The 26,676-nt window shown below is 39.2% G+C and overlaps 1 protein-coding gene and 1 long non-coding RNA gene across 6 annotated transcripts in view; one reads left to right on the plus strand and one right to left on the minus strand.

Moving 5' to 3' along the window:
* The window catches only part of LOC136424185 (uncharacterized), a 37,114-nt gene extending 35,676 nt beyond the window's left edge, over positions 1-1,438 (minus strand). For both annotated transcript variants that reach the window (XR_010753830.1, XR_010753831.1), the window contains exon 1: positions 1,335-1,438. This is a non-coding gene — a long non-coding RNA (uncharacterized lncRNA). The remainder of the gene's footprint in view (positions 1-1,334) is intronic.
* LOC136424180 (mucin-2-like) overlaps positions 1-23,931 on the plus strand; it is a 50,172-nt gene extending 26,241 nt beyond the window's left edge. For 3 of the 4 annotated variants that reach the window (XM_066412688.1, XM_066412690.1, XM_066412691.1), the window contains 28 exons: positions 288-430; positions 986-1,101; positions 1,372-1,481; positions 2,051-2,231; positions 2,572-2,867; positions 3,335-3,512; positions 4,297-5,023; positions 5,393-5,561; positions 6,349-6,617; positions 7,226-7,427; positions 7,657-7,835; positions 8,157-8,358; positions 8,813-8,983; positions 10,193-10,227; positions 10,712-10,892; positions 11,564-11,668; positions 12,338-12,436; positions 13,154-13,197; positions 13,473-13,533; positions 14,451-14,560; positions 14,975-15,121; positions 15,424-15,528; positions 16,751-16,970; positions 17,801-17,956; positions 18,689-18,840; positions 19,986-20,107; positions 20,859-20,971; positions 21,773-23,931. In XM_066412688.1, coding sequence (XP_066268785.1) covers positions 288-430; positions 986-1,101; positions 1,372-1,481; positions 2,051-2,231; positions 2,572-2,867; positions 3,335-3,512; positions 4,297-5,023; positions 5,393-5,561; positions 6,349-6,617; positions 7,226-7,427; positions 7,657-7,835; positions 8,157-8,358; positions 8,813-8,983; positions 10,193-10,227; positions 10,712-10,892; positions 11,564-11,668; positions 12,338-12,436; positions 13,154-13,197; positions 13,473-13,533; positions 14,451-14,560; positions 14,975-15,121; positions 15,424-15,528; positions 16,751-16,970; positions 17,801-17,956; positions 18,689-18,840; positions 19,986-20,107; positions 20,859-20,971; positions 21,773-21,951 — 4,772 coding nt within the window. In that variant the 3' untranslated portion in view covers positions 21,952-23,931. The remainder of the gene's footprint in view (positions 1-287; positions 431-985; positions 1,102-1,371; positions 1,482-2,050; positions 2,232-2,571; positions 2,868-3,334; positions 3,513-4,296; positions 5,024-5,392; positions 5,562-6,348; positions 6,618-7,225; positions 7,428-7,656; positions 7,836-8,156; positions 8,359-8,812; positions 8,984-10,192; positions 10,228-10,711; positions 10,893-11,563; positions 11,669-12,337; positions 12,437-13,153; positions 13,198-13,472; positions 13,534-14,450; positions 14,561-14,974; positions 15,122-15,423; positions 15,529-16,750; positions 16,971-17,800; positions 17,957-18,688; positions 18,841-19,985; positions 20,108-20,858; positions 20,972-21,772) is intronic. The other variant, XM_066412689.1, reaches the window with a different exon arrangement.
* Positions 23,932-26,676: the final 2,745 nt, after the last annotated feature.

Below are 26,676 nucleotides of genomic sequence, written 5' to 3' on the forward strand. Positions count from 1 at the left end.
CCCCAACCCTTATATATATATATACAGGACCCGCATACAGGCACTGTAATATGCAACCCATATTATCTGCAAACGTTTTAACCATCTTTTCTGTTCCACAACAACACATGCTTTAGTGCATATCTTATTTGCATAACTATTATTTTATGATAGCTAATCCTTTAATAATTATTGCAAGTAGTTTATTATAGTTTATATTTGTCTGAACCTAGACAAAAATTGCAAATGGATAATTCAAGGCTGGTATGACAGTAGACGACAGTGATTTTTTGTTTCGTCCTGTTCAGAGTGTGCGGATGAAAATGACATGTCTCTTGGAGAATCCTGCTATCATTATGAAACGGAACCACCGAAGGACAAGGAGGGTGCAAAGATAGTCTGCCAACAAGGTGGTGGCAGCTTAGTGTCTTTGTCTTCCCAAGATGAGTATGTGAGTGAAGCAAAATATTGCCTTCAAAGTCGTCTTAAAAATATAGGATATTGATATCAAGAGATACACTTTGGCCACTCAATCAAGGAGTCATTGCTATTTATAAGCAGAGGCAGCCATGTGCCTGTAACGCTGGTGCTATCACCAAAGTGCATGAATTCTGTTCATGCCATTCAGAGACAAGTTAAATACACACTTGTACACATATGTGTTGCTGACATAACACATTAAAATGTGAAAAAACCGTAACAGATTTTCCCCTTTACTATTGAAATAAGGTAAAGGCCGATGAGCACGAACATTTTCAAGGTGAAATGAAGGCAGAAAAAATGAAAATGAACCGCTAAAACTACCTCTTAGTCGACAGCACTATAATCTTGCATTTCAAAGTAAACTCCGTAACAGATCTAGACAACTGGCCTTTTTGATATGCCAGCGTTTTTGCAGCTGGTCAGATGTCTTCGGTGGGGCCTGAATTTTGTACTTTGTGTTACTTCCAAATGACTTACTATAACCTGACAAAGCTATCAATTCATGCAATTGTCCCAACTTCAGGGCATGATAATGGATGAATATGGAGTTGAAACATTCTTTGTTGGAGCCACGTGGACAGATGGTGCTTGGGCTTGGGACGATGGAAGCACTGAGGGATTGGACCTTCTCGACTTACTGTAATTTTTGTTTTTACATTATTTTAAAATCTGTCATTTGAATGTCTTATGATTGGCTGTCTTAAAAGTGAATTCACATCATGTTTTCTGTAGTTGTAGTGACATATTAAAAAGTGTTACCTACTTTGAATCAATCAAAATCCGTAGATCTGAGATGTACTCTGGTTAAAAAAAATCGAATTGAATTGAATTGAATAAAAGCAGGAGTGTTAAAAGCTAAAATTATCACCCACCTTCTATAAAAGATTTTCACAAATTACTATTCTTCAGTGATGTTCCTGATGGGACTGCCGATGAGCCTTGCCTAATGATGATGAATGGAATTCTTCAACCTACATCTTGCGACATCGCAATGGAATTCCTTTGTGAAACACCTGGAGGTAGGAACACATAACAAACCTATAAACCAATAAAAAAAGTAAAACCAATTTTAGAAAAGGTGCCAATTCAGTGGGTTTCTGTTTAATTCAAAAGAAAAAGCTTATATCCAGGTGATTTCTGTTCTTTTATAATTCTTCAGTTTCAATCGCAATTTCTGATAGAGTAGTACATGCAAGAAAGTTTCGGGCAATCGTGGGATTTTTCTCAAGTATCAAGGACAGTGTATGGTGGTAGATAGATACAGTGTTTATGATAGTTCCGTGCAAATGTTTCAAGGACAGCGGTAGATGTTTTGAAATAACAGTAAAAAAAAAGGTTTGATGGTAGTTCGGTGTGCTTTAGTACTCCGGTACCAGGGTCATTCTGTGTATGTTGTTTGGTATAAATGCGTTTTTGATAATAGTATATGTGATAATACAAATGACAGTGGTTGACAATTGCCCGGTACCAAGGGCAGTCTGTGATTCAGTACCAAAGCCATTTTGTAATGGAATTTACTAGTATGTTAATGTACCTTTTTATGTCCATTCATAGCGTGAGAAAAATAAATATCTTTGATGAATTTCAGTACCAGGAGAAGAGGACGAAGATGACGACTCAGCTCGAGAAAACGGATATGACATTTGTGAGGAGCCAATAGACATCCAGTGCCGGCTCGAAGGAACAGATTACGTGCTGGGAAATGGAGACATCTCAGCCGATGGGCTCACTAGATGTGCCTTAGAATTTGGTGCTCAATGCGAATACAAGTATGCTCCATGTATATATAGCCTTATTATCCTACGAACACTTTGTCCTATATCTACTTTATTTTGTCCAATGATGTCTTTTGTTATGGTTAGATATCAAATATATGAATATCATTAGTCAAATCTGTAACATCATGAAAACAGAATAAAAAGTACTTTTCAGCACAAAGAAAGCAAACATTCTTTTAAAGCAACTTGGTTTATTGCCAATAAGAAAAACGGACAGACTTTGATATTTACATGCACACATACCAACACATACACAAAACTAGTTTGGTCATTTTACATTTACAGTTACAATTATGTCAAATGCTTTCTTTCATCTGTCCTTTCAATACAGTTGTTCCAACTATGAAGTACGGTTCCTATGCTTACATCAAATGACAGAGTGCACAACGCCTGGACCAACAACCACAACACCACCACCCACAACCACCTCACAACCAACAACAGCCACTACAGCGCCACCTACAACAACTACAGCGCCACCTACAACCACTACAGGGCCACCTACAACAACAGTGCCATCTACAACCACTACAGCTCCACCTACAACCACTACAGCGCCACCTACAACAACAGCATACTGTGTGCCTGTTTGTTACTGGACTGGATTTATGAATGGAGGAGCACCAGGTTAGTTTCTTATCATGTTGCTATTTGAAGTACCTTCACCTAGCAACTGTCATATTATTCATCCATTTAAATTGCTATGACACAATGGATATGATTCACAAAGTGTCCAAGAAGCGTTATTTCCGGAAGAAAGTTTTTAGGTTGTAGGTGATAATTGTGCTCGTGTACAAAGTTATTCGTCCATGATTTGCTCATAAATCAATGACTCTCTGAATACACAATTCAAATAAGATCTTAATGAAGTCCGTAGTTCTCATGAGACTTGTCTAAATGACGTAGACAAATTTATTTGATAGGCAGATTTTTTTTAATACATGTACTTAAAGGAATTCACCATTGGCAAGAAGCAATTAACAGTAATTCGTCTTATAATCAAATACAAATTTCTGAGAGCAGTTGAGAAATACAAATGTTGCTGAAAGCCATGGAGGTATTGGCGGTAACTTCGAACTTTTCTGTGTTTCTAGATCCGGATGATGACGAGACCTTTGATACCCTCCGTCTGACCTATACGTTCTGCGAAACCCCAAGTGCTATTCAGTGCAGGGATCAGAATGCACCCGCTGTGCCTTTTACCACACAATTAGGGCTCACATGTGACGTTAACAACGGATTGCACTGCGAAGCTAGATTACAACCACGCGGGTGAGAACCACTAGCAGCGTTACCATTTCATGTCCATATAGGCCATGGATCTTAAGGGTAGTCCCTTCAGTTAATTGAGTTACTGACTTCCAAGTGAGCCATTAGAAATCGTAACTTATCAGGATGCAATAGAATAATTTAACATAAATTGGTAGATAATAGATTCACAATAGTGTGACATTGCAGCAAGAGCGAACTTTTTTATCCATTCGTCTCCTTTAGATCGTTTCAAATTATTTTTTTAACAATTTACGGCATTTCCGGTTATCCTCACCGCAATGAGAAGATATATTGTGACTGGTGTGGCGATAACCGGAATTGTCATAAAGATCTCCAACAACAGTACTAGCTAACAATACTATTCATTTTTCGTCTCAACTGCATGGCTACGCAGAAAGATTGTCGTATGGCTTAATCAAATTATTTGTACTTTGCGTGACCATGTAGAAACTGCATAAAGAGTAATTTTTTGTAAACTTTCATGAGTATTTCCTGCAAGACTTCTTGGAAAAGAGCAGACTCGAATTTTTTCCATCTCATACAAATGATCTATATATGAAAAAAAAACATCAGATATATAATGATACGGTTTGCATTCAGAATTGTAATCCAATAGCTTTATACGGACACAAAGGGATTTTTTTCTTGGTACAAAACATTTTTAAATAGGAGACGAAAGGAGTCGGTAAAATGACTCACAAGCCCCTGTGTCCCTCTCCGGGCCTCCCAGTTCTCCCAGATTCTCATCTTACTCACAATTCTTTCAAAACGAATTTACCTTCAGCTGCCTGGATTATGAAGTTAAAGTTAAATGCTGTGAGCTTCCGGCTCATTGCGTGACAACACTAAGACCGACTACCAAACCAACTACAACGCCACCACCAACTACTACACCGCCACCACCAACCACTACAACACCACCACCTCCCACAACGACTACACCGCAACCACCTACAACCACTACACCGCCACCGCCTACAACCACTACACCGCCACCACCTACAACCACTACACCGCCACCACCTACAACCACTACACCGTCACCACCTACAACCACTACACCGTCACCACCTACAACCACTACACCGCCACCACCTACAACCACTACACCACCACCGCCTACAACCACTACACCGCCACCACCTACAACCACTACACCAATCCCCACAACCACTACATCGCCACCACCTACAACCACTACACCGCCACCACCTACAACTACTACACCGCCACCACCTACAACCACTACACCCCCACCACCTACAACCACTACACCGCCACCACCTACAACCACTACGCCACCACCACCTACAACCACTACACCGCCACCACCTACAACCACTACGCCACCACCACCTACAACTACTTCACCGCCACCAACAACAACACTAGTACCTACAACTGCCGCACCCACAACCACTTGTCCAGATGTCTGTAGTATCAGCACTCTGCCCGATTTAGCTATAATAACACTTTTCAAGACTCTTGGTGCCTGGGTGTCTACAATACCTGTAAGTAATGTGTTTACATCACTCATATATCATTTTAGGTTAATTGAATGCATTGAGAATCGTGCCTACTATCAAGTGAAATTCTTGTTTTGCTGACCTAAATATAGTGAGCTGACAGAAATTAAAACCTACAGTTTTGTTTGTAATATTTTTCATTGTTTAGCATATGGGCATACCGCCATTACAATTTCTATACATGATGATTCCAGCATATTTGACTGAAATTACATTTAGTGTTTGGTCATTCAAACATTCAGCATCAGTCGTCATTCCTTTAGATTATGGTACATGTAAAAACTGAAAACAAAGTCATGTAGCCTTTGTGCATGTATGAAACAGTTATATCATGACACTATTTCTCTTACTCAGGTTGGCACCACATGGACAGTTGTTGACTGTAATACATATACCTGCACGCCCTGCGGTGTAATTGTTGTTGACAGCCCTGAATGTCCAGTTCTACATGGTGGTCTCTGTGCCAATGGCAAGATTCCGCTGTATTTCAGCGATGGATGTTGTGTACGCTATGCATGTGGATGTGAGTAAAACCTATTCATATCACTGTGAATGAAGGCTACACCGATTGATGTTCCTCTGTGGAAGTAAACTTCCATGTTGTTATATTCAGTCCCGAAAATGTGTGTACCAAGGTGCAGACCTTTTCTTTGGACAGCTTTTGAGCTAATGTCAGGATGATTTTCTTTTAAATCAGTTAAATTGAGTTGGCCTTATGCTTTTTTTTATTCTATATAGACCCATATGCATATGGGTTTATTGTCTTACAGTTCTTTTTAAATCTTTAATTTTTCAAACGGCATATGTAACGTTACAGCTTGTTTTTAAAAGATGAGAACCGAAAGCAAGTAGAAGTTTCATTTCATTCGTGCATTGCCAGAGAAAGTTCTAGTAATTTGTACCCAGACCTTCAGGTACATTAGACCTGTACCTTATCGATTTTATAGGCAAAGTTTATACCGATTCAATGTATAGGTGCACGGTCTTACTTGGACTACAAAATGCATGGACTGCACATTTTTGTATTGCAGTGGCACTTTACTACTACAGTAACGTTTAGGTTTGTTTCTGAATTAACCCCCTGATCACTAGTCATGACATAGAGAGTTTTTACCTGTTTTTTTTCTTCATTTTTAGAAAATGTATATCTTTCATTATATGCCAAAGTATTCAATGAACATTGTAGCTTGGACCATACCTATTTAGCTTCTTGGTTCTTGGACATACAAAGATAAACTAAGCAACATAGCAAGGTGATATATTTGTGCTATCTTAACTGTTGGCGTGTCCTCGACAATTTGCTCATACAGGTGAGTGCATCGGTTGGGGAGACCCTCACTACGTGGGCATGGATGGAGCATACTTCCCATTCCAAGGTTTAGGCGATTACATCCTTTCCCAGTCGACTGCAGACGACCTTTTTGCCATTATTGGCACCAACGTGGACTGCACAACCTTACCAAACACGGACTTCTTCTACGTCGACAATCCCTATGATCCGAATACAGTTGTTACCTGCACGGCCGCCGTGACGCTTTATCACGGAGGGCATTCATTTAAGGTTGATCAAAACCTTCAGGTAATGTGACAAGTTTAATTTGATATGATATATGATATGATGTTTAGTATTTTTAAACTGTGTCCTATACCGCGTTTTCTATGCTGTTATCTTTGCCAATTAGGGAATTTGTCGGTTGCATGTCTGTATACTGTTTATGTATGGCTAGCATAACTCGAGAAGCTGTGGATGGACCCATTTGACATTTCATTGGTGGGCGACGGCCGGGTAAACGATGGTCATTTGTGATAATCGTCCTCTACGATAGTAATGAAACTTCCGGTTTTAACATGGCATGTTCTGAACATGGTATGGTCGTGATTTTGAGTGGCAGATGTCTTTCGGACAGAGAGTAAACGGTGTACTTTTTAGACCCCTATAGTGCCTTTGATTAGGTGAAGGGGCCGTTTTTAAAACTTTGAAAGAGTTTAACTCAAAGAGTATTTGACGGGTCGTCATGATGTGTGGTATGTAGATAGTCGATAGCATATAATAGCGAGAGATTGTGAAAGCACGTAAACACATTCAAGCTACCGTTATAATGTCTCAATGTTTTCCTGCACCTTAAATGGTCACCGCAGACTACACCTTCAGATTCCTAACTCATTTTTTTTGTCTCTTGATCACAGACGTACATCGACAATAACCCAACAGGATATGGCACCTTTACCGTGGCTGGTGTTCAAGCCATCAGACAGTTTGGAAATCCCAACGTCTGGTTTTATATCGAGGAGTACGGCATCTTTGCTCAGTTCAGCAATCTTGGCTACAAAGTCACGATCCGAATCGAGCCAGGAGACCTTGCGGCACATGGCATAGAAGGCCTTTGTGGTATGCGAGTCTTAATATTTCTATTAGACCGACCCCTCTCTTTGTAATGTTATATCCGACCTCAAAAGTATTATTAAATTTAATTGTGGATTTTTATTCGTAGATAAAGCTAGTCTCGCATAAGAGTACTAAATAGTAACTATTTCTCTCTTTGATTTAGAAACATCCTGAAGGATTCAATATTTCTGTATCGATGACCTCTAATGTTTTAGGTGTTCTTTTGTTTCAGGGACTTGTAATAACAATCAGACTGATGATTGTACGGAGGTTAACACGGAGGAGTGTGCTTGCGAGTACCTGGTAGAGAATGGTCTCGCTCACAAGAATGATTGCATTTCAACAACACCTCCACCGACAAACCCCCCGTGCGCACATATGGTTGATGTTTGCGATGACTACCTCAGCTCAGTATGTATATTTCACATTGTGATAGAAAGAAATTACATTATCTTTAAAATGTCATAAAGTTCGTAAAATTTGAAATTTTAAATGAAATTATATCTTTACAATATTATAAAGTTCGAAATATTTGAAATTTTGAATCAGATTTGAATTTGATAATAAATTTCTTTGTTGTAAATGTAAATATTAAGCATATGTCAAGCAGAGGTATGTATCAGAAAATATGGCCACCCTCCATGACCTTTTATATGAGATAACTTTGAATCAAAGCTAAACTTAACCAAATGTTCTAACTTCTAACATACTGAATATGATTTCATATCCAAGAATCCCACGGAGAACTCAATGTTGGAAGAGTGCTTCAAGTTTGTGGATCCAGAGACGTTCCGTGTGGCTTGCAGATATGACGTGGCGCGTTGTATATCTGAGTGCCAGTCAATCGAAGCCTACGTCACCAGCTGCTTTGAAGAATCCCGACGGCAGGACGAACCTATATGCATAGATTGGCGGATGGAATTGCCACATTGCTGTAAGTCTCCAACAACGATTTCTCGTTCAAGTTCTTACGCAGGCATTTTAAATACCAGGCAAATTCAGTTTATGGTTCTTGGATTTGAAAATGTAATTCTATATTCAAATATGACAATGAAAATAGATTCAAAGGGGAAGTCTGTACCTCAATACATTCAGATACACTTTTTCTCTTTTTTTTTCACTTGGCGTCTTTGTTTGTTGTTAACTTTGTTTGTTCTTAGATATCCAAGCTTTTTTCATGGTGGATAGGAAAAAAGTTTCGTCTTCCACCACTTTTAACACACGATTCCTACGTATATGATATTTGAATATTGTTTCACACACAGGAAATTTTATGATTCTTGTATTGTTTTCTTGTTTTCTGAACTCCTTTCGTCGGACGCACATCTTAGCCCTTAGTCAGAAATGGTTATTTTACACAATGCTCACTGTGTTTATCCCTATCTCAGCGTTGAACTGCTCTGGGAGTCTGGTAGAGCGGTCTTGCACGTGTCATCGAACATGCGACAATCCTACCGGCCACTGTGACGACAGCGACATGATACAAGATGGCTGTTTCTGTCCTGATGGGTATGTGCTGGACGAGGACACCAACCAGTGTGTACCCGAAGAGGAGTGCCGTGAGTTTGGAATCTTTTTTAAAATTTTTGCTGACCACAATGTGTCCATCCAGAAAAGAACAAGATACAGAATATCAAAGTTCTTTTATTCACAGCCAAGCATTTACATGAGCCAACGTTTAGATGACCGCCTGTCATCTATATACATATAACAACATTCTATATTTGAAACCGCATCATCTTACCATTGCTGCTTACCAATATCCATTAATGTAACAATACTTTACATTTGGGGCTGCATCGTTGGCAGTAATCACCTAGCTTCAGTGCACAGTGAACCAGTCAGTATTAGCCTGATGAAGATGAAATCTGGCTGATGTAAATACTTGGTTGTAAATGACAGAACTTTGCTATTCAGTCACTCTTCAACCTGATGAAATTATTCACAAGAGAACAAGAAACAGGCATGAGTAAAAATTACCAATGTACTCGACTGAGGATGGATGTGTTTAAAAGCCCTTCCAACTATACTATGGAGTGAAAACCATTTTTATTTCTAGTAAGTAAGTTGGGGGCATCATTACTAACTAGCTTTTAACAGCACTAGACAACAGGTAGAGTTAGAGCTGTGCAAAGCCTACATGTAGGTGGGGTTAATAGACATTGACGTATAATTACCTAAAGCTAGCATTGTTGACTTGAGCTTCTTTGAAGACATTGAAAAATGAACATACCCTCACCTACAATGTGTAGGGTCCTTTACACGGATATACAATGTAGGATTGCTTTCGTTTTGTAATAGTGGAAAGATCAAGATAGAAATGCAAGTGCATTTTGCACACTACATATAAGTTGCCCCTTCTACGATCAAGAAAGAAATGCGCTGTTTAAAGAGGCCACCAAATTCCATCCAAACTTCTCCATGTTTACAGACCAAAAGAAAACTATTTTCCTGTTAACATAAAAAAAACCCACACATTACAGAAAAAGTGAGAGCATTCGTCTTCCACTGTCTCGAAAAAAGAAGTCAAACCCAAATAAGATAGAATTTAGTGTTAGTATTTGAACTAGAATAGTCACATGCTATATTCATACCAATGGTCTGTCCGTCCTTCCATGTTTCATGTACTTGCAATCAGCCTACGGGTAAGAACTTGCAATGAACTTATATAATATATAATCTTAGATAACTGTTCCACTGCCTAATCATCATCATCGGTTGAAGATTTTGCCAAAAACCTCTGTGATGTTTTTCTGCTTCATCCACAGTGCACTGTGTGGACGATCAAGGCAATCATGTGCCGGTAAGAAAAGCCTCTTGTTACTAAATGATTAGAATTGTATGTAATGGCAACTTCACAATGTAAACTGTGTATCCTAGAATAACCAAACAGTTAAGATGAAAAACAATAGCGTCTAAAATGTGCTTTACTATTAGATGATAAACGAACGACTCATTTCATTTCTATACGTAAGAACATCGCTAATCAAACTTTGTTCTAGGACATATTTTGATAGAATATATAGAAAAAGTTCAGCAAGGGAGGGCGGTGATGAAAATTGAAGTCTGACTGATAGTATTGTTCAAATCGAGTCTTCACCCTCGAATTATTTTTGCACTCAACGTTGCAATGGTCACAAAATATCAAGATTCAAAGGCCACTGTAAGATTAAAGGTTACATAAGTAGAACTAGGGCAACATCTCCTCTCCCTGAGTCAAGAACATCATGACTGAAATAACCTCAACTCACTGAGAGTGAGGCCTAACTGAGCTATTTTCTTTTCAGATCAACTCCACATGGGTCCCAGGTGGTGACAGTTGCCAGATCTGTACTTGCTATGGTCCCAACAACTTTAAATGCGAGCATGTGTACTGTGAGCATGTAGAAGTTCCAGTCTGCGAAGGATACTGTAAAATCTTGAAGAATGTGGAAGATTTTGACCCTTGCTGTCCAGAGTACGAGTGTGGTAAGAAATTATTCTTCTTTCTTGAAAGCGTCACCACATAATCTAACAAGGCTTGGTTGCCAGTCGAATCTATATATGGGGGTACCATGTGATTTGATCTATGAATTGGTATTCATTAGTGTTAATCAAGTCGCAAGGGGTTCTGTGCATATTGCAATAATTGTATGAAATTGCTTTATTTCCTGGTACCTGTGCTTATAGATCCTGTTTTGTAATTTTGGACAGCTCTGTACTTTTGCTGTAAGTTGTTTTATGAAACAATCTTAAGATGTTAGATTTATCGAAGCTGACAACGATTTGATCAAATACAACGGCAAGAAAGATAAAGATATACTGATAATATCAAAATCCACTATCATCTATTGTGCTATGCACTTCATTAAGTCTGTTTCATTTTACACAATTCTGTGAGAAAGTACAAGTATTACAAAACCCACACATTACAATAAAAGTTGGATCATTCGTCTTTCACTGTCTCAGAAAAAGAAGTTCAACCCACTAAGTTGGGCTTTAGTGTCAGTAGTTAAACTAGAGTTGTCACATGATATAGTGTTCATCATTGTCTGTCCGTTCTCTTCATGTTGCATGTACCTGCAATTGGCCTACGGGCAATTTGCAATAAACTTTCAATTATTCTACAATTTAAATTCAAACCCTACAATTTTCTCTAGCCTGTGAGAATCCCTGCGAAGCTCCGAATGTTCCAGTTTGTGGCTATGGGTATGTCGTAATCAACGTACAGGATACGGACGACTGCGCACCAGTCTATGACTGCAGTAAGTCACTGTCATTAAACATGTCATATGTAAGGAGTCATGTTACCTTTGTTCATAAACTATGATTCATACATCAGTCAAATTTCCAAAGGGGCCCTGATTTGTCTCTTTGCATTGCTGTCTACCTGACTGTAAGGCCAGGTTCTTTGAAAGACATGTTTCTTTTCAAACATACTTACAATATCATCGATTCTGTTAATAGCTTACACCAATAGGTCATATGTCGGTTATTTCAAAGTAAAGTGTATTTGTTTGTTATTTTGTTTGTTTGTTTGTTTGTTTCATTACTTCACAAGAAGAAATCATGTCGCCAGCTGGCGATTTTCAATGAGACCTGGGGGAAAACCTCAAATAAAGTTATCTACATCAAATTCAATCAAAGTTGCGAGAAATTCAATCAAAGTTGCGAGACATAACAAATACATTACGCAAAATACACATTGATGTAAAAAAGGAACTTAGATAACATACTGTCTTATTACCAACCTTCGGCACATTGCTACCAACAATGATATTGTTAAGAACATTTATTGGTCGTGTCAGCGAAATGCTTGATTTTCAAAATCGCATGAATGGCTTCATTGTATTTTGTAGTCCTAATGCTGTATTAAAGTTTTGCATTGACTCACTTTTGCCAAACACTTAACTGTCTATGTTTTGATTTAACAGTCTGCGACACTAGTACGTGTGACCCGACCATGCCTGTATGTAATCCCTTTGAGGAGCTACAAGAAACCCCAACCGACTGTTGTTCCATTTACACCTGTGGTGAGTAGTACTATAGTGCATGCTATTTTGTCACGAGAGTAAGTTTTAAGGGCTTCATGCATGACTAGTTCGCAATGGTTGGTAGCCATGATTGTTTTATTTTTTATCTTTTTATTTTATTGTTTATTCGCATATGTACAATAAAAAACAAAGATAAATAGAGCAAAGAATACATGCAGGGGAGGCCAGAAGCCTATACGGCTTTTCAGGGGCCTCCCCTAAACTACACAAATGGAATTTTTACAAAATTATATATAATCGAAACCAAAAAAACTCTAACGAAAGAAGAAATTGGAACTGTAACATAAATCCTAATGAAACAAATGAAAAGAAGAGGAACTACAAAGTGAATTTTGAGTTGTAAACATAATAAGTATTATAATGAATAACAATTTATAAAGAAATAGGTCCAAATTATACAAAAATAACAATCATATGATAAATGAGAATTTTAGGGCGGATGTAAGAGAGTTGTTGTTTCAGATATTATTCATATGAAGCATGATATTACTTGAGAAAAACGGTATCGGAGATCTAGCTCCACATCAATTTCCACATCCGATGGCTCTGCAAAAAAAAAAGAAAAAAAAGGCTACCCAAAATACTCATCCTTTAGGCTTTTTGGTATTGTTTTATTTATCTATTATTTCGACAAAATGTCCTCATAAATAGACAGCTGTGTATGTGAATGACTATTCTATTGTTTTTGTGCTGCAGTGTGCGTCGATTGTCCAATGCCACCAAACATAACATGTGACGATGTAAGTTTCTATCGATTGTTTTTTCTTCTATAAGTTACTTGTATTTAGAGAGAAATGTAACTCGCTGAATTAATTGCATACTCGTCAACTCATGATCATCAAAAATTACAGTACAAAAGTACAATAAGCTTGTAACTATTCGGCCAACCAAAGTTTGAATAATGAGATCAGTTTTATACAATAACACGTCATATACGTCTCCAACATCACAAAGTAAAACATATAAAACACAAAATGAGCCCCCATTCTTAAAATTGTAAGTTTTTCTTTTCCAGGGTTATGAAGTAGTGGAGGTGCCTTTCAACTTTGGTTGTAACTGCACTACCAATGAATGTGGTAAGTTTGATTTGATTTACAAATTTGGCTGTGAAAACAATGATGCAATATTCAACATTCAATACAATTTTTCACAAAGCACGTCAAACACACATGACGGCGTACACAAAGCGCAAGACTAAAATACACAGAAGAAACAGAATTAACAAAACCAGCACAAAACTGGAACGCATATTGACATGAGGCACGAGACTAAGCTACATATAAAATAACAAAGCCAAAACTTCAGCTTCACATTACGTAGGTTGCTCAGATTATACAATATGTCATCTGAATCATCTAAGATTTGAGGTAAGTCAGTCATTATTTACAGAGTATTTGTTGCCAAGTGATGTACAGTTTTTTTGAAGGAGCTGGCGGTGAGGGATGTGCGGTTTTTACTTAGAAGAGAGTTCCAGGCTGAAATTGCTCTACTAACGAATATTATCTGAGATTATTAACTTTTAATAATTTGATGAAAAAAAAAGGAATTGTATTCCCTGCACTACAAAAACAGGTTCTGATCCTTTATGGTATTTCAGACTCAATAGACCATTTCCTGTAATTACTATTCTAATTATAGTATACCTGCGGCCAACCACCATATGGGACATATTTAGACCCAGACGGTTAAAGTTTGAGCCCTCTATTGGGCCCTCTAGTTAGCATTTCCCATCGGACATGTCGCGCCGCGTGCCTGCAAAGCTGGTGCGTTACGCTAATGGTGGTAATACCGGCTATATAGATTCAGATTCAGACATTTAGCCTTCGTTCCAGTCATTGAGCAAGCCTTTCAGGAATTAAAACGTTGCAGATAAGAGTGAACGTTCTCCTATGACACCAATGGTGAAGTCATATAAAACTACTAGCAAATAGAAAAAGAGGCATCATGTTTCACCTGAATATAATATGACCTTAATTTTTTAACCTTTTTTCAGAGCCACTACCAGACTACTGCATCTATGAAGATTCTGACTTTGTGGATTACATTACACAGCTGGGAATTCCTCTTCCTCCCGACACACCAATAGGTGAAACATTCTACATGGTAAGGAAACTTTTTTTTTCTCTGGTGAGAAGTACAAGACTATCTGACTCTTTAGATTTCATCATTTCGGTGTAACTACTAAAGAAACAAATCGAAAACTTGTTGAAGTTCTATGTACACTCATTACTCATTACTAAGTTTTGTACACTCATTACCTTCACCGAAAAGGTTATGTTTTCAGTTAGGCCATGGCTTGGCTTGGGCATGGTATGTATGTATGTCAAGAGCATAACTTGAGAAACTGTGGGTGGATCTTCATGATTTTCGGTAAGCCAATAGCGGTTGTGAGAACGGAAGGTAAGTTCTAAAATGGTTCACCTGGCGTTTTCCTACTATACTGCAGCAAGCTGTGTATGTATGTGTGAAGTAAAACTATTTAGCTCATGAAACATGTCCTTCTTTTGACCTGTCTAGCCTGGAGATGTCTGGTATGCTGCCTTTGGATGCGTGGTGTGCTCGTGTCTGGAAGCAGTGGAAGAAGAAAACCACGAACATGGTGGTACCCTGCATCAAATCGAATGTTACCCTGCGGAAGATTGCAATACAACCTGCTCAGATCCGGTGAGTAGCTATGTTCTTTTCTTCAAAGAAGTTAACGTTCTCTCCAGGCTTTCTACAATTTTTGAAGTCAATGTTCTGTACATCATTATCACATTGAATAACTAAAGTAGTCAAGAGCTTCACCACACTGTACTCTAATGTGTTGTCGTCTTTCAACGCACCACACAGCTGTCAAGAATGTTGTTGTTTACATCCTACTAGCACCAATACAATACAAGATAAAAGTGCCTTTGGTAGATAACATAAGGTATAATATAAAAATGCACCAATTCCTGACTATTTTTTCCTGGATGTTGTTTCAGTGTATGGTGTACACGCCAAGCACAATGCCGGGAATATGTTGTGGAAGCTGTACATATATTCCATGCTGTGAAGTCAGTTTGTCTGGCGATGAAATATTCTACGGGGTAAGTTACATCACCACTACGTCTCTTTATTTATCATAAGCATATAGTCATGCAACGTTGACCTGGACCCCGCTTTTCATATTGATTATGAGGGCGACAAAATTAGTCAGTCACTAAGGATAACCAAACACTTGTTCGTACAATAATCACATTATGGGTGGGTGGGTTTTAAAAAGAATGCCCAAAAACATCCACATTAAGAATCTATGATGATGTTTTAATACTTGCTATACCATGGCATTCATAACTTAATGCTTACTGTAAATTCATTTAAGTTCGCGGTAGGGTGAAATGGTGAGTTTGAAGTTGCTTTAAGTTCGCGGTTGAAACGATAGCGATACAGGTACATTGTGGAACGCCTATGCAGGAAGTCGAAAGCAGTACAGTACAGGTTTACATTTACATCAACTATAACTATTGACTCAGCAAGGGTGCTATATATAGACGCACATATTATTCGCCACCGACAGTGCTGTTGTGATCAACTGTCACTGTTATATGTACATGTAAAGTACTACAGTACCATAAAATGTATTCGGCGTTTGATCTGTTCTGCCACCGAAACAGATGCCTCCAACACATATCATACTGCACGATGAGATTGCTTTGACAAAGGGGTAGGTGGTTAGTAGATAGAATACAAATTTTCGCGATGGTTTTAAGTTTGCGGTAAAGAGGTGAGGTCAACGCAAAATCCACAGACATAAAACAGCCGGGAAATTTCTACATTTGACAGTATATATTGCTTGTTGTATGTGGTGACATAAGTAAAGGAGTGGTCGTTTCCTATAACCACCGAATTACCACCGTAATTGAACATTTAGCTACATGTAGTCGGGCATTATGCATCTGCATTGTTCAACTACACACAGGCGTATAGACACACGGTTCACACGATATGACTTATCGCGCCTAAACTATTCATGTACATGTAGTAGTCTAACTAGTGTGAAAAGCTATCTAATAATAAATATACCCTATTCTAATTGCTTGGACATCTCTCTGCAGCAAATTCTTTTATCAAACTGAAACACTAGAGACGAGTAGAACAGTCTCCAGGCTCACGGGGATCGAACCCGGGCCCGCCAGTCCACGTGCCGCGCGCCATAACAGCCAGGCTAAAAGGTCCGGCCATTTAGACTGGTCAGTTAGTGGCGCTTGAACCCCAAAATGACTGGTGCTTGAATCTGTATTGATTTCATCATCTCTTTCCTTCTATCAGGTAGGAGATGTCTATGGCCTCCCGGGAGACAATTGCACCACGTGCGAATGCTTGGAACTGCCGACGCCGCCCTTCAGCATGCCAATGGTGATAAGATCATGCACTCCGTATGATTGTCTGCCCGAAGAACCACTACCGTGGTTCTGTTACACAGAAACATACATCATTGAAACATACTATGAAGGAGGGCCCAATGGAACCTGCTGTGAGAGGCACAGATGTAAGTGTGATACGGAGGCCTTTGTTCCTGGACATTTTTATGAGGGTGAAGATGAATGTGTCCTCATTTCTTGGAGGATCCATCTGGAAAGCAAGCACGAAATGGCCTCGGATTCTTCCGCGATCCGGAAATATTCCAAAGCCCGTGAGGATTTAGTCGGATCCGTTAGTTACGTTGGATCCGCCTGTATCCGTCAGTATCCGCACGGGATGCGAGGTCATTTCATGCAGTGAAGGGGCAAATTTCTGGCACGTGGGCAGGTAGGCAGGCAGGCAGAAGATGAAAGTAGCGGGCTGAGAAAAAAAGGAGAATCTGATTAAATTCACTCCCTGAAACTGTGTGAACCAATATGCAGAGTTTCCCTTCTGTCTTTATTTTCATGTTTGGGCAATAGTTTTTTTTTTTCAGACATCATCATTGTTTTAATCATTGAACAAATAAATTGAAACGATTTTTTCCCTTTTTTTACTCAATGATCACCACGTAACAAGACCCCAAGACAGGCCGTTCCTAGGTTACGGGTTACAAATATCACAGTAACAACATCTCTTTACCCTAGGTTAGTAACATCATGACACTAGCCCATTTGCCCACTAACAGTGAGGACTAACTGACCCAATAGGAGAAGCAGAAATGTTTGATTTTTAAGAAATCCTCCCCCTCCCAAAGCATCTCAAATTCCGACCCCGCACCCCTTTTGATTAGCCACAGCTTCATCTCTAACTTCACTTCAACTAGAAATCCGGAATAAAGCCGATCCCTCCAGTAGCAAAGTAGAAAGCGATAACCGTCAATGCAAACAAAAGTTTTGACTATTTTGCATTCTGCAGGCTTTAGAAGGGAGGGGACACCAGAGGAAGAGTGTCAGCCGTACAACTACACTGACGTCATTCACTATGACGAGGAAGGCATGGACTGTTTGAGTACGGAGGCAGTTCTGCACACCTACTGTGAGGGCAGATGTACTTCTCAAGCCACCCTTCACCGTGAGTGCTCTAGCTATTTTTTTGGCGATTCCTCAGGTGTGTCTGCATGATGGTCACGACAAAGCAGTCGTGAATACTGTAAATGCATTTAAGTTCGCGTGGTTTTCATTTCCCGCTCAGACAAAAATGGTGTGTTCACGGTGTATTTAAGTTCGCGGCAGTGCTGAAGTCACATACTGCTACAGTATCGGACACAATGTTTGCGTTGGCTTTAAGTTCGTGGTGAAACGGTCGCCGCGAAAACCGCTAACATAAAACCACCGCGAACATTTCTGCATTTACAGTACGTCTTGCATGTACAGAATTCGTCTGTCTTGTCTTGTGATCCTTGACGGCTTGGTATATGATTGTCGAAAATTCCGTGGGTTAAAACATATTTGAATTCATGACCAGTATTCTCTGCATGCCTCATGCTGCGAAAAATATGATATGAAAGAGAACAAAAGACACAAAACGCAAAAAATCACTCCTAGCCATATATTGTGTATTTTCTTGGCATGAATTTCTTGGTATAATCATCATTTGATATAATGATAAAATCAGTGTGCTATTGTATATCCATAGTTGTAGAAGAACGAATGGCAGTCCCAGCAAATTTTGTTGCGTCAATAAAGTTTCGTCAAATCCTTGATTGGTGTGACCAACCTAGAATGGTGGGACGTATTTAGATCATAATAAGACCAAACATGAGGTTTGAGAGCTGTGCTGTAATGTACCGCTCTCTGTTTACAGCATCGGCACCACACTGCCCAGCTGACTGGCACACGGATGATGACATCAGCTGCTACAAGGTCATAGACGAGGAACGGGAGCAGCAAGGTGCCGCGGACCGCTGCGCAGAGTTAGGAGGACGGCTTGCAAGCTTTTCAACGGCAGACAAGGAGGTAAGGCTATTTTTTTCACCACTTTATTCACCTCCACCAATTTCTACAACCAGGAACAAAATCATAACATCATACTAAAGATGGAACAATACGTAAGGCTTGAGGTAAGGCTTGAAACCCAGGAAGAACTTCGAAAGAGAAATTGATATGAGTAAAATTTAAAAAAAACACCATTGGAACATTTGAAAAACAATTGTACAGCGCAATATCTATATTCAGAAGAAAACATGGAAAGGAAAACATAAGGAAAGGTGCTTCTAACTGAAATCAAGTTTCAAAGAAATATGCCCCACATATTGACACTGTCATTTAAGGGATACGCTAGGATGCAACCTCCTGGCGTAGAAATGGACGTTAGTGTTCTAGCCTGGTATCCAGTCTAGAACAGCTTTGGTATACATTCAGATATACCGATCGGAAAGAACCGATTGGTGTGATATTAGATAACCAGTCCTTCGTACACTATAAAAAAAGTAAATGTATACAGTGCATTGCCTTTGTGAGGCCTGGGGGGAAGTGATTTATTAGCCGCTGTGTCTAGGCCAATCCCTCTCCTTCCGCCGTGTGGAATGCTCTAGATATGATGTATTACGTCATAAGCTATTCACACTTCTCAAAACAAGTACAAGTTTTAAGAGTCTCAATGCTACTGATCGCTTTGAGTACATATTTAAATGCAACAATCCTCACAATGCGAACATAGGTAAATATCTAAATGACTGCTTTCACATTAGAAAAAATACTGAAACAAATGATTAAATCAATGATTATAACACAATATCGAAAACGTATGCTAGCCTTTATTGTACTGTATTAGTAATTATGATGTTAAGTCTTATTCTATACTTCCACTTTGTGTTATGTTAACGAGTTCTTACCATACCTTGTACCATGTACAATTGTCATGCAATAAAGTTCTTCTTTATCTCCCAAACCGACGCAGATACCCATTTCTTACACCTGGTGGAGTGAGAAAAGTCGTACAAAGTCGTACAAAGTGCCCATTCCATGGACACTGCGTTTAGCCAGGAATACCAGGGATTGAACCCCGTGACCTCTCAATCTTGTTTCCGTCAGTCTAGCCACTAGCGAATCGACGCCACTGTACACTCGACACTAACACATTTACCTCTTTTCGTGGACAGGCATATCTTCTACAACTCCTGGCAAACTATACTGGCACAAAGGATCTGTGGGTGGGTCTGGCGATCGACCCAGAAACAGGCCAATGGACATGGAAAGATGGAATGGCAGCTGGACCTAACACGTAAGTAATTCTATTCCCGTTTTTGTATGGCGTAGAGGTTTGCAAAGAACTGGTGGAGAACAAAAACCAAGGATCTGAGGAAGGATGGGTCTTAACTGGAACAAAGCAAAAGCTGTAGCTTGGACCGAGATACATGGAAAAGTGCTTAAAATTCTCAATATCCCAATCGATAGAAAGTTGAGGAACTAGGGATGGGTTGTTTGCTACAACTCCCCGGAGCATTAATTTAGATCGGGCGGGCTGATTGTCTCGGTCCGCCGAAGGGAATCGCTAGCAGCCCGGTTCTAGCCTTGTTCCCAGGGTATTTGACACTATGCTAGAGGATAACCCACAGCCCTTACGACAAGAAAACGGCAATGGGAGCACAATTGGTCTCTACCCTTTTACAGTTCCCAGATTCGCCCGCTGCATTTTTTTCTGTACTGTGCTAGATAAAAAAAAAACATGTTCCTCTCTTCCTGCCTGATTATTGGTACTGATATGTACCACTTAGAAAACATGGGTTGACCGGAAAGTACTCATATATCAATATTGGCACCAACAGATGAATGAAGATCCTTCTTTACCCAGTTAATAAAATGCATATCGGACCTGGTGTGTTGTGCTCCTGTATTCATTTGTAGTATCCAGGTCTATCGTCCTTTTACTATAACTTGTTTTTATTTGAAGTGGCGTCCGAGAGAGAAATGAAAGTAGATTAATGTGGTTGGACCTTCATGCATGTAACTCAATTTTTTCTGCCCATATACAGGAATTGGAAGTCCATAAGTAACACAGAGCGTTGTGCAGCTTCCGCGCCTGATGGCCGATTCATCTCTGAGTACTGCAGCTGGTCCTTGCCATTTATCTGCGAACGTGCGCCAAGTAGGTTTTATTTTCCCTTTGATTTATGTATAACCACTTGTTACAGTGCCGTTGGAATTGCCTCATGCATAGCGTGCTTGCTTTGTGTAGCTTCAGACCATTACAAGATGATAGCAAATAGTGCATACAATGCTTATGCTTCAGTCACAATTGGGAAAAGGGGCCGGATAGTTGACGGACTTTTTTTTTTTTTTGCACTTTCGGGCGTGACCCCTATGTGGCCCTTCTTTGGCCCGGTCGGGGGCCGACGTGACTTTAACTGTTTAAGTCCTTCCCGCACCGAAAGGTGCATTATGCTAGGGTCACATTTCCAATCCGGGACCCGGCCGGGCAGCTTTTGGGAACGAAAACTATGATATAAAAGACAACAAAACACACAAAACTTTTTAAAGATTTCTCCCTTCCATACGCTATGTATATTCTTGATATGCATGTTTTATTCTTTGTTTTCTCAATCAACCCTGTCGGGCCCCGGCTTGGAAATGTGACCCTAGCCTAAGGCGGCGCCCATCTCCAGTTCCAAAGCCCTTAGGCCACAAAACTGTGTGCAAGTCACTACAGCAGTGGGCTAGTCCACTGGTAGTGGTGTGTGTTTAACTGCCATACTCTTTCCCAAATGCTTAGTGCTAAGCAGAGAAAGCAGTATGTACAATTTTTTGGTCTTTGGTATGACCCGGCCGGGGATCGAACTCACGGCCTACCGTATGTAGGGCGAACACTCCACCCACTCGGCCATTGCACCGGATAATTTAACTGTTACACTGCGGTATATCGATGACGGTGTCTTTTGTCTCGCTCCAGGTACTATGGTGAGGGACCTGTGTCGCTGCTGCACTGCCAGCGCGTTCGAGGAAGAGCACGTCCCCATGTACTGCGAGACGCAGCAGTCCTTCTACTTCACTCACCGCATCATCACCGAATGTGTCTGCGAAGAGCACTACTGCGAGTATGAGGATGAACACTACGTGCCCGTAGGCTAGATGGAGGCTGGCGGTACGACCACGGCGTAACGGACTGATATGAAAGGATACGACTACGGATTGACACAAACGGACTGATATGACCATGGAATAACCCACACGGACTGATATAACGAGATACGACCATGGAATAACCAAACGGATTGATATGACGAGATACGACTCAAACGGACTGATATATCGAGATACGATCATGGAATAACCCACACGGACTGATATAACGAGATACGACCATGGAATAACCAAAACGGATTGATATGACGAGATACGACTCAAACGGACTGATATATCGAGATACGAGCATGGAATAACCCACACGGACTGATATAACGAGATACGACCATGGAATAACCAAAACGGATTGATATGGTGAGATACGACTCAAACGGACTGATATAACGAGATACGAGCATGGAATAACCCAAACGGACTGATATAACGAGATACGACCATGGAATAACCCAAACGGACCGATATAACGAGATACGACCATGGAATGACCCAAACGGACTGATATAACGAGATACGACCACCGCGGAACCCCTAACGGACGAACAACGATTATCGGAAAACATGCTGTTTGACAGGACTGTTGGTTTAGCTTTACAAGAATGAATTTCAAGTGTTTCTTCTTTCCTCATAACCTTGGCATTTTCTATCGTTATAAGTAACCTCCCTACATGTACCTTGGTACACATTCTCTTCCTAACTCAGCAATGCATACCATTTTTTTCTTCATTTCTTGGAGAAGGAGGTTGCTTGCATGAAACACCCTTACCTGTTATACCCATACCACATTTCTGTCGTCTTCTTTCGAAATTAATGTAATGTCACTTGAGGTACCGAATGGCTCGGTTGAAAGACTTCATGTCATCAGCATGTAGCATTTTATTGTTTTCCTGTAGTTGCCTAGAATGAGATGCTTATAGTCATAGGAGTGGGATATGAAACTGGGATGAAGAGATGAACACATAATCGTAAAGTTTCAGAAAAATACCAACTAAACAGTATGCATCAGATGCTAACATCAATTCCGATGCACAGCAACTGAGAAATGTTCGTAGAAAACTTGGGAAAACCTTGATGGATGTAAGTAGCCGATTGCATATGAACATCACTCAAGATACGGTAGTCAATTGCAAATATTTGCCTTATTCTACATGGTACTTAGACAATAGAAAGCCAGTTAGCGATGAAGAAATAACGTAAGATGGGACATCACTAAGTAGAAACTACAAGCAGATAGCGCACATTGTGAGAGCATGGCAAACAGGCTGTAAAATGGATGAAATTCAAGTATGAGGCTGGTGCCACATGAACAACATCATGTGGTAAACTGTCGGTCAAAGAGGAGAGAGTTACGTTGGCATCATGGGCAGGATTGTCAACAAAGAACTGTAGGTGTAGCTCTAGGAAAACATCTGAAAAGTGTTATACTTTGACATTGCGACAAAGGGCTGCGTAGAAAGATCATGACAGAACGTTCACTGAATGATACAGATCATTGTTTTAGTCTAGAAGCACTATCAGAAGTATTGTTACCATCTGGGCAAGTGAAAGAACGTGGACAGGTCCATTGTCATGTTTCACATGGCGATAGAATTTCAAATAGATCCAAGTTATCGCATAGACCCAAGATATTTATCCAAGTTATCGCATTTATTCTTTACTTTCGGTGCAGAAAAGACAAAGCTATTGAATCTAAGAATGAATCCACCAGATATGGGTGGCGTAATGCCCAGGATTTGTATACCATATTTCGAATTTGCTACAACTTTCCACACATCTTATTGCAATCCATGGTATATAGTGTGATAATTACTATGTTAGAATTTCATCCAGTTCTGTATTCCAATACCTTATTACCAAACGTATTTTCTTTAATATATCCTTATATAGACTTTCTCCCATACAAATCCTGAACACATAAGGAGCACCATATTTCAAATAGGCATTAAAAGAAAAGCGCAAGCAGCAAAATCTATGACTACAGTCTCTTTTTATGTGTCGGCTGTTTATGTTTTCATATTTAATTGTGAGACGACAAAGCTACTAGTAAATGCAGTTTTGACGTGAGGTAGACCCATGTATTGTTTCAACACATCAGGTTCAAACAATACTGTATACAACACGTGAAACGCCAGTAATCAAAATGTACATGTAACGCCCCTCACAAACCTCTTTTACGAGCAATGAAACTTGCCAAACTTGTTATCAGATACTTTTCAAATCACAATTCTAGTTTTGATAGCTTCCTGTTCTGCTTTAAAACATAAATTTACCAATATTGCTAATTTGAGTCATCTAGGCTACAAATTTTTTGATCGTAGTACAAAGAATAGAATTCTTTTAGTTCTCGAAGCGATCGCTTTTGATACAACATAACACTGTACAAAGTAAAAAAAATCTTTTATAAAAAGAGGAAATTCAAAAGTACTAGTATTAAAGAAATACTGACATATTCAAATAACGAAAGACGGGTTTATTATTCGGCAACAAACGGGCGCTTCATACAGTACATCCATCTTTTACATCTATTAAAATAAATTAATTCAAGTATAACAGAATTATTCGGAATCAAAATCTGATATCATACTATGCAAAATTGATTAGCAAAGTCACCAATCTTTGTGAACCTAATGGTCTCATAGCTTTGAATTCAGAATATCTTTATGCATGCCTTTGTTTCGTCGTTGATATTCTACAGTCAGACATAGAACAAGCTGAAGTCAATACTTTTACTTACGGCTAGCAATAGGTGACGCAATAAACAGAAAACTTGCATCCATGGTCCATAACCCATGATGAAAAAATATGTAATGTGTGACTTTTCAATAATTTCTTTAATAATTGAAACGTTTTAAAATGAGTATTTAGAGAGCGTGATTGTTCATGTTAAATTTACAAATGTTTCATGAAAGGATCAGGCCAAAAAATCAACGGAACTTCACTAAAATGTAAGTTATATTTTGCAATTCCTGCCTTTCATATTGCAAGAAAGTTCAGCAATAATCTTCGTGAAGTCAGATTAAACTTTGTCGATTAAAAAGAGAAAATTAAGAGTATCGCTATGCTAAACTCATATGGTACAAGTTCACGTGGAAAAAACAAATAGATGATTACAAAATTGCTCCATCATACATGATAGCATTAATAGCTTAATTAAAGGAATCATTGCAAGTTAGATATGCTATAACGCTAGTACATGTACATGTAAACTAATGTAGATACCGTGAAAGGGAAATGCACGCTGAAATATTACCTTTTAATTTTCCAAATGCCACGAGCATGAAACAACTGTTTCAAAACAATTTATGTAAAAAAAAAAAAACCGGGAGATGGGTTTGAGATCGACTTGTAAGCAAGAAAGGAAATAAAATCAGTAGTAATAAACCAAACAAAGCAGAATCAGATATTGTTTTCTAGCCATCTATTTATTGGTTTGGCTGTTCAGGACATAATGCCAGGGCTGCCCAACTAGTCTATGGTTAAGAAAACAGGCTAGCCCTGCTGACAAAGACAAGACATCATAATAGAATTCTTAACATGGACAGCATAACGAGCTATAACAATATTCTAACGACATGTACATATCAATATTCTGGCCATTTAGCCGAGCTGAGTGCTCAATCGCCAGCGTTCTCTATAGTTAAGGATGGTGAAATGAAGTCATGAATTGCATCATGAAATCAATTGTTCAGCGGCTATGATCTATGTGTACGTGCTGGTGAGACGGATGTAGAATGGGAGCGCTGACGTGTACTTACGATAGCTGCAGAAGCATAGTCTAGGACTCATTTTATTGTAACATCAGACATTTATTTCAAAATTATAAGTTAATAGGGTCATCTTCCAACAAAATAATTTTCGGAAACTTGTTTCATCTTGTGGCACTCCAGCATCCGAGGTCAGCAACCGAGTAGGTATTTACAGAAACTTGACAAGGTAAAAATATTATATTTCTACAAAATGCACATATTTTGTATCAAAAATACTGTGTGCACTCTAAGTAAAATAAGAAAAATTGTATTGAAAAAAAAAAGAAGCATTGAGAAGGTTTGATTTAGCAGCGCTTGCATTGTTCACGTGTAAATGCACGTGCGCAACGAGGCGGATGCAATGTTGTTATATAAGCACTAACGTGTATTGCGCACGGGTACAAACCATGGAGGTGCTTTTGTCCACTTTTTAGCTTAGATTGGGCAAAATTGCTTAAAAAATTATCAACAAAAAAGCTGCCTGGTGTTGCAATCCTGTCCATCGAGATAGAATAATGGAAATATGAAAAAAATATTACGATTTCTGAAAACCTTGGAAACATAGACTTGTCACAAGAGGTTTTAAATAAGTGCCCGAATTATCCATAGTCTCTCTCTTTGATAATTTTAATGCGATTTGACGCAGTGTTGCTCCAGGTAGACATGGGTTAATGTAACATCTATTGTCTGTGTGAGACAAGAAGGTCGAGACATTTGCTGGTTCTGCATGTAAAATGACCACATTACAAGGAGACACATCGATTTAACATGAAAAGTTATGTTCTGGAAATTGCCAACATATTAAGCAAATATCTTAAGTCTTTCAAAGTACTGTGACGCTTACCATACAATTGTAAATCTGATGTCTGAAAAAATTCTAGCAAATTATCCGGCTAAAATTAGTATGAACATATTTCTGTTGCACCCTCAGGGTATACGTAACACATTTACAGATTCTTTGTGAAAC

Source organism: Branchiostoma lanceolatum, chromosome 18 (genome assembly GCF_035083965.1).
Source record: "Branchiostoma lanceolatum isolate klBraLanc5 chromosome 18, klBraLanc5.hap2, whole genome shotgun sequence".
NCBI lineage: Eukaryota > Metazoa > Chordata > Leptocardii > Amphioxiformes > Branchiostomatidae > Branchiostoma > Branchiostoma lanceolatum.